Source organism: Passer domesticus, chromosome 14, assembly GCF_036417665.1.
Source record: "Passer domesticus isolate bPasDom1 chromosome 14, bPasDom1.hap1, whole genome shotgun sequence".
In the NCBI taxonomy this organism is placed as follows: Eukaryota; Metazoa; Chordata; class Aves; order Passeriformes; family Passeridae; genus Passer; species Passer domesticus.
Window position 1 is genome coordinate 1,886,336 of NC_087487.1, and position 7,993 is coordinate 1,894,328.

The 7,993-nt window shown below is 61.6% G+C and overlaps 1 protein-coding gene across 8 annotated transcripts; it reads right to left on the minus strand.

Annotated features, from left to right (window-relative positions):
* Nucleotides 1-151: 151 nt before the first annotated feature.
* LOC135281025 (nascent polypeptide-associated complex subunit alpha, muscle-specific form-like) lies at nt 152-7,754 on the minus strand. 8 transcript variants are annotated; one of them, XM_064389520.1, is made up of 12 exons: nt 5,071-6,429; nt 4,554-4,612; nt 3,790-3,944; nt 3,274-3,377; nt 3,091-3,149; nt 2,155-2,291; nt 1,950-2,074; nt 1,745-1,803; nt 1,258-1,412; nt 786-892; nt 566-671; nt 152-375 (listed from the first exon to the last, which is right to left on the minus strand). In XM_064389520.1, the coding sequence occupies exons 1-12, from the start codon at nt 6,145-6,147 to the stop codon at nt 332-334; spliced, it is 2,187 nt and encodes a 728-aa protein (XP_064245590.1). In that variant the 5' UTR covers nt 6,148-6,429; the 3' UTR covers nt 152-331. The 8 variants fall into 8 exon arrangements, with proteins under 8 accessions (XP_064245590.1, XP_064245596.1, XP_064245589.1 ...); XM_064389526.1 differs by lacking the exon at nt 5,071-6,429 and adding an exon at nt 7,290-7,754 and having other exon boundaries at nt 152-671; XM_064389519.1 differs by having other exon boundaries at nt 152-671; nt 5,071-6,431.
* Nucleotides 7,755-7,993: the final 239 nt, after the last annotated feature.

Below are 7,993 nucleotides of genomic sequence, written 5' to 3' on the forward strand. Positions count from 1 at the left end.
TAACTCCCCAGCACTAGGGCTGTTGTCCCAGAGCTGGAGAGGAGCAGCCCAGCTGGCAGCAGCAGCACAAGGCTGGGCTGGCACCGGGAGCCCAGCAGGGAGGTTGGTTCAGCACCACGCCCACAGCAGACACACATCCTTCACAACTGGGTTTCATGCTCTACAAACAGTTTATTTAAGACACAAAATGATTCCTTTACACACCCGAGTCTGCATTCTGCTCAGGGAGCAGCTGGCAGGTGCTGCCACAGGATCAGGGAGAGCTTCTCAGCATCTCCTTCCCACCTACAGCCCCTCTCCAAGCTCCCCCCAGCTGCTGCTGCTGCTCTCCTCAGGCAGAAGTGTTTTGCCATTCCAAGTGACCATCCTCAGGGTCCTGCAGGGGAGAGGGAAGAAGGCACTTGAAACAGCTCCAGTGAAGGCAGGAATGAGGGTCCCTTCCCTCCAGCCGCCCACAGGCTTGTCCAGCCCCAGAGATCAGCACCAGGCAACAGGAGAGCCTGGGAGCTGCAGAAACAGCAGCTGCAGGCCCAGGAGATAAAGCAAGGCATGCAAAGGCCACTCCCCTCTGTCCAGAAGCCCTGGTTCTCCATTTCCAACGTCTGGATCCCCACTTGAGGGTCTCTTGTGTCCCAAAGGGCTCTTCCAGCCAGCCTCTTGGCACCCAGGCTCTGGGGAGGAGAGCACAGGCACTGCAGCCCCAGCTTGCCCCACAGAGCCCCTCAGCCCAGCCTGCACAGGGCCCAGGGCTGCTGCCCAGCCCAGCAGGCAGAGCTGGCCCTCACCACGAGCACGACGGGCGCAGCCACCATGCAGAGGCCCCCGATGGCCACCAAGGCCACTCCGGAGGCTGGGGAGCCCGGCTGGGGCGTGGCAGGCTCCAGGGTGTCCTCTGGAGCAGAGCACAGCAGGGAGAGCCTGGAGCAGCCGGCGCTGCCCCACGGGCTGCCAGCCACCCCCTGCTCCAGGACAAACACAGGGCATTCAATAACTGCTGCTCCACTCTCCCCGTGCCTTGTCCTCCCATCCTACACCAGCCTGCTGCAGCAGCTCTCCAGCCCCAAGGGCCCAGGCTATGCAGAGGCAAAGGGCACAACTGCTACTGAAATTTTACTGCCTGCTCACCTCAGCAGCCAAGGCTCCTGAGCCTCTCTGCACACAGGGGATCAGGATGGGGTCAGCAGTGGATCCACTCTGCTCCCAGGGCAGCCATGGGCCTGTGGAGCTCCCGTCCCCACATGCCAGAGGGGAGCTTACCTCCCACCGAGAGAGAGTGGGGATCCACGTGGAAGTCAGAGCCAGCCAGAGCCTGGTCTGGCCCAACCGAGCGCACGAGTGTCTTCAGAACCTCCACGCTGGGTGGGGCAGGGGGACGGAAGATCAGCTGCCCGTGGCAGATCAAGGAGCCAGGCCTGCAGACAGGGTTGGGAAGAGCTCAGCAGCTGCCAGTCCCAGCAGGACCCCACACTGGGATGGGTGGGCACTCCCAGCCTCCTCCCAGAGGCTTTTGCCCAGCAGGAAGAGCTCTCTGCACTCAGGGAGCCGTGGGATGGAAGGGACATCCCTGGAGGTGCAGCAAGTCACCACTGCTGCAATGGCTTAATGCTTGACCTCAGCTTCCTCTGCAGATCCTTCTGCAGCCAAAAACATGCAGCTTGCAGCCACAACCTGCTGGCTGCTGCCTGAAGGGAGACCTCCCTGCCCCTGCACCCCCCTGCCCAGCAGAACCCCTGCTCCCACTCACAGGAATTCTTTTATGATTGCTGTCAGGAAGGATGGGTAATCCCTCAGGGCTCCCACCACCTGCAAGAAAGGCTGTGCTCAGCTCCCTGCCAGCTTTTGGGGCTGTTTGCTCGCCCCAAAGCAGCCTCTCTTCCTCCCAAGGCTCCTCTTCTGCTCACCCTGCTGGGAGGAGCTCAATCCCCCCTTCCCACCAGCCCCATGGCTACCGCATCGCTGAGGTCCCTGGAGAGCTCGTGGTGCTCTGCAGAGAGCGGGTCCTGAAGCTCCTGCCTGAAGCGTCTGTTGGTGACCAGCAGGGACAGAGGGTACACGTGCAGAGCCAGCCTGGAGCCTGCAGGAGCAGCAAACAAGCGCTGGCTGTGCAGGTTGGGCAGCCACCCTGCCCACAGCACACACGGGCACCGTCCTCACCCTCCACCCAGAGGGAGCTCAGGCCCATGGAGAGGCCAGAGAGCGCAGCCAGGGCTTCCAGAACCTCCGTCACGTCAGCATGGACAACTGTGTCCAGGTAGAGGTCTCCAGTGACCTCCGTGTTCTCACCCAGGTTCCTGAGGGCAGAGAAGAGCTCTGAGCAAGGCAGGAGGGTTGGCACCCAGCTCCAGCACCTTCACTGCTGGTTTTCTCCTGAGAGCTCAGAGAAGGGGCTCAGTTACAGTTTGCTCCAGCTGCACATCCCCTCCCAGCTCTTCCCATCCTCTCCATCCTCGCTCACAGCTGATTAGGGCACCAGAGAGAGTGAAGGCAATGAAATGAAGAAGCTGGCAGAGGAGTGTCTGGGTACCAGTTCTCAGTTTCTCTGGGTCTGCATTGAAGGCACTTGGGGCAGTAGTTACTGTTCAGACTCAAGTGTTCATTATTTCTTATCAGTAAATCAGTATATCTTATCTCAGCTTTTCATTAGAAGAAACAAAATGGCAAACAGCCTCTTGTTACAAGGTCTTTTAAGACTAAACTATCCAATTAAGAACAGACACCTAGATTATTTTCTCTTTTAACCCAATAACTGAACCCAAAGATCCAGCAATGTGGACTTTTCTGCCCAATTACAAAATGCCACCCAAGCCCATGAAGAAGGAAGAAGCAGCATGATGAGGAAACCCAGGACAGCACCCTGTGCCCTCCATCTTGCTTCCATCCACAACAAACTAAAAATCCCCAAACCTCAATTTCTCACCAAGGGAAACACCTACACTACGCTCTATAATCTGTTTCACACTAATGTGGATTCCAGTCTAGCTTGAAGTCTAGCAAACTTTCTCCATGAATGAGGGTCAGGGGAGCCCAGAGGAGGCAGAGAAATATTCCCAGTGTCCTGGGTTTCCACAGAGGAGCAGCTGCATCCCATACCTGAGCTGGGAGATGGTGAAGTTCCTCACGTCGTAGAGGGCACTGACAGCTGCAGTCACCTGGGCAGGGAGAAGACAACAGTTCACACCTTCCCCTGTTTACCGAGGCTATTCCAGCCCCCTGGCAGCCTGTGCCCATTCTCCCAGCATCCCCCTTCAGCAGAGCCCCCAGGGCTTGGCATACCTCTCTGGCCAGCCTCTCCAGAGGATCCATCCTGCCCATGCCAAGCTGGGGGCCAGCGAGGGAGATGGACAGCTTCTCGGGCTCCAGGTTCTCCAGGCTGAAGCCTGAGGGAGATGGGGACAGTTCTGCTCACACCTGCTCCTCCAGCTTCCTTGGCAGACAGTGGTCAGCCCAGAGCCCATCCATGGCCACAGCCCAAAGCAGAAAGCAGCAGGGCAGCGAGTGAGGAGCAATCCCTCAGAATGCAGGAAGGGTTGGGATGCACAGGAGAGCTGGGGCAAAGAGGGGAGGCCAGGGAGCCCAGCAGAAGCCCCAGCCCACACAGCTCCAGCTGCTACAGATGTGCCCTCCACCACCCTGCACACCCTTACACTGCTTGACACAGGCCAGGAGAAGGGATGCTCAGTGCAGGAAAAGCCTGGAACCCAAGCAGCCGGGCTTTGGCTTGGAGAGAGGCACCAGGAGGGCACTGGGCAGCAGCAGCCACCCTGCTGTGGGAAGATGGTCAGGACTCACCACCAGACAGGACAGACTGGGGCTCCAGCTGCCAGCTGAAGGTGCTCCTTCCCTTGCTGGCCTCTGTGACCACGGTGCGGATGAGGTGGGAGTTGGTGGGAGCAGGAGCATCCCCCCGGAACAGAACCTCCCCTCGCACCATCACGGAGCCATTCCTGGAGGGACAGGACACAGTGAGCAGCACACCAACTGCTTTCTCATTTGTTCCAGGTGCATTTATCCAGGAATTCAGACAGGGATCCCGGGAATGATGACACCAGGGAGGGAGCAGAGCCCCTCACAATGACCTGTCTGGAGCATTTTCCTGGGCAAACCCTTCCCTCCAAGCCAAACCTGCAGCAGCTTGATAAAAACCAGGCCACTGCCTCTTCCAACAGGCTCAATCTTTATTGCACACACTCCAGTATTTATGTTTCTGGTATGGGAAAGGTCCAAGAAAGTCTCAGCAACATGTAAGAGGAAACCCAGAACAGCCTACACCACCAAACATTCTTTATAGCAGACAACATTTCTACCCTTATCAGCCTTCACTCTAACATCCACCTCCCAGCCTTCAGGGAGGCAAAGGAAAAACATTCCCACGTGGGGTTTGTGGCTGCAGCCATTCCTCTGGAATGCACCTTTCCCAAGAGAACAGACAGTCTCTATCAAAGCTCAGTGTAACAAATTCCTACTCTTCTACTCGGGACTCTCATTAGGGCCAGGGTGGCTCCCCCAGGCTCTGCTCCTACAAACCCAGCCCTGCACAGCAGCTGCACACTCACAGGAACTCAAGGACATTGGCCTGCAGGAAGCTCTTGTAGCTGGACAGCATCTGGTTGAGCTGCAAGGAAGAAGCACCCCATAATTAATTGAGAAGGTAATTGAGAAGGTTCTCCAAGCTCCCCCATGTGAAGGGGAAAGGCAGGAGCAGGAGGGCAATAAAGAGAGGGAAGGCAGCTCAGCCTGGTCAGGGGAGGGCACGCTGGCAGCCAGGGAGTGCCAGCCCTCTGGGAATGCCTGGGGATGAGCTGGGATAGCAGAGCAGCCACCCCCATTGCTGGGAGGGAACACCCCAGCAATGACTCCATGTGCCAGGGCCCTGCTGCAGCCAGAGGTGAGGGCAGCCCAGTCCCCCCTCAGGCCAAGCTCCAGGGGAGCAGTGCCAGGGCTTGAGCCACCTCCAGCGTGCTCAGGTGGGCAACCAGCCAGCCAGGGGCTGATGCAGCACTCAGGCTTCTCCCCCAGCAGGGCAGGCACCTCCCCACAGCCCAAAGTGCCCCAGGCACCTGCAGCACCCACCAGCAGTGTCACATCTGCCTCCAGCTGCCGGTAGCTCTCCGAATCCCTGCTGCCCAGAGCTGGGCAGAAAGCCATGCCCAGCAGGCGGAATTGCAAGGGCAGCACTTGCACAGGCTGGGTGGGCAAGGGGAGGCTGCAGGGGTGGCACGCAGGGCATTCCATCCCTGTGGAGCCAGGTCTGCCCTTTGGCATCTGCTCAGCTGGGCTGGAGGCCGCTCTGGAGGCTGCAGGGAGCTGCTCCATGGCTGTGCAGGAGTGCTGGGAAGGGCTGGAGCCACGGGACACAGCCAGGGCATGGAGGGGCCCTGCTGTGGGCACAGGCAGGCTCGGGGAGCTGAGCAGGGAGCTGGCTGCATGCCCAGCTGCAGGAGAGGCAGGCAGGCAGGATGGAGATGGCACGCTGCTGCTGGGGGCAGTGCGGTGCCCAGGCTCAGAGCCACGCTGCAGAGCTGGCTCTGGGGAGCAGGGGGGAGGCACGGAGCCTGGGCTGGCAGGGCTGGGCCCTGGGGGTGCTGCTGGAGAGGGAACGGCTCCCACTGGTGCTGGCCTGGGCTGGCTGTGCCTGGACTCTTCCGTCACAAACGTCTGTCCCAGCTCTGGGGTGACACCAGGGGCTGTGGGGCTCAGCCCAGGCACGCTGGGACCTGCAGGGCTGGGAGCCCTGGGCTGCACTGGGGAGGCTCCAGTGGGCACGGGCTGTGCAGGGCCAGAAGGCCACTCCCTCTGCGTCCCCAGGGTGACAGCAGGAGCCCCAGATGTCACCGTGGGGAGAGAAGAAGCCAGCAGGTGCTGACTGTGGGCACCAGGAGCTGCAGCAGTGGCAGGAAGTGATGCCAGGACAGCATCCAGGAGTCCAGAGCCATTGCCTGGAAGCTGGGCCAACACAGCATCCCCCAAGGGAGCAGCTGCCCCAGGCAGGGCAGTGCCAGCAGTGCCCCCGAGCCCCTCTGGTGTCAGGGCAGGGGGCACCCCCACCATGCCAGGGCTCAGCTGGGCCCCGCCGGGTGTCCCTTGTGCTGGCAGAGCAGAGGCCACCACCTGCTCTGCTGTGCTGGGGCTCCAGGAGCCAGCACCCATCGGGGCCCATGCAGGGACACCGGGTGGGAGCTGAGACCCCACGGCCGCCCCTGGCAGTGGCACCGGCTGGTTGGGTGCCACCTGTGCCACTGCAGCCCCTGCAGAGGGGCCAGCAGCAGCCGTGGGGAGGGCAGGAGGGTGCAGCCACCGCTGGGAGGTGGCAGGGAGCCCAGCAGCGGGCTCACTGCCAGCTCTGGAGGTGGCCTCAGAGCCCCTCTCTGGGCTCGGGGGCTCTGCGGTGCCCGCTGGCTGCCCCAGGCCACCAGCTGCAGCCACTGCTGCCATCGGGGTGCCACCACGGGAGCCTGAGGCTGCTCTGTGGAGGCCTCCCCGAGCAAGGGGACGCCAGGAGCCAGGGCTGGGGACACCCTGGGGCTGGAAGAGCCCAGCTGAGGCAGCAGGCACCCTTTTGCCAGGCCACCGTGCAGGGCACAGCGTGACAGCCCCTGCTGTGCCCAGCCTGAGCCCTTCCCTGTCCCCACAGCCAGGCTGCCGCTGCAGGGAGGTCCGAGATGTCCCTGTGGCCGCAGTCCGTGTCCCCAGAGTGTCAGCCGGGCCTCGCCGGGAGGCTGAGGAGCCCGGGGCAGCGCAGGGCACAGCGGGCAGAGCGGCCCGGCCGCAGGGCGCAGCGGTGGCACTCGCGCACACGGCCAGCAGCAGGAAGGCGCTGCAGCACGGCCGGCGGGCAGCGACAGCCCGGCGGGCAGCAGGAGCCGGGGCTGTGCCCGCAGCCCCTTCCCTCCCGGCACGGAGCATCGTTCCTGCCCGCAGGGCAGCAGCGGCGCCCGGGGCTCGGCGGGGCCGCCCTCGGCTCCTCTGGGGACAGGCACGGGGACAGCTCAGCTGTGGAGAGGGACAGCACAGAGTTAGGGGGGTCCCTGCAGCTCCCACACCCCAGTGCCCGGCCCATTCCCAAGCTTCCCATCCCTGAGCTCCTCATTAAATCCCTCCCTGCTCCCCAGCAGCCCCCCAGCTCAGGAAAGCCTGTGCCAAGCCTCAGCACCTCCTGGGAAGCTCCCGGGGCAGCACAGGCTTGTGAGCAGCCCTGGGCTCAGACATGACCGACCTCCCTCCCTGCCCCAAACACCCACCGTGGCCCCAGAGCCCTCCCCAGGCAGGGCCAGGCCAGCAGCACCCCTCACCTGGCAGCCCCCAGGAGCAGAGAGCAGCCAGGGCCAGCCAAGGCCTGCCTTTTATCTGGGCACCCAGGGGAGGCTGTGCCTCTGCTCCAGCTGCTCCCAATTAACACACAAACTCATCTGCCCTCCCCCAGCTGAAGCTGGAGGGGTTTCAGCTTCCTTCTGCTCCTCATGGAGCCCTTGGCAGCAGCAGTAGGGGGGGTGGGTCTGTCCCTGTCCCTGCAGGCAGGATGATCCCCAAACCCTGCTGATGCTCCCCAAAGCTCCCTGGCTGTGAGGCTGTGGCAGTGTTCACCTGCTGGGCTGCACAAGTGGGGCTGACAAAGGTGGATTGCAGCCCTTGGCCTTGGGGTCAGGCAGATTCTGTGCCTGATGGAGGCTCCCAAGGGGGAGGGTCTCAGGGGTCCCCCCTGGCTCAGCCCAGGCTGCATCCCTGAGCACCCAGACTCTCCTGCCCAGTTTCTGGTGCTCAGACTTGCACCAGCACCCTCCTCCCAGGCTGTCACCAGTGTCTCTGTTTGAAAAGACAGGTGTCTGCTAAGAAAGGCAGGAGCTTCCCTTGAAACAGAGAATGTAGACCCCCTCCCTCTCAATTATTATCATTTTGGAATTCAGGGGCTCTCAGGCAGAGATATGGGAGTCAGAATAACCATGCTTTATTAGAGAAAACATAAAAATGAAATTAAAGTGCAGTAATACGTAATGGC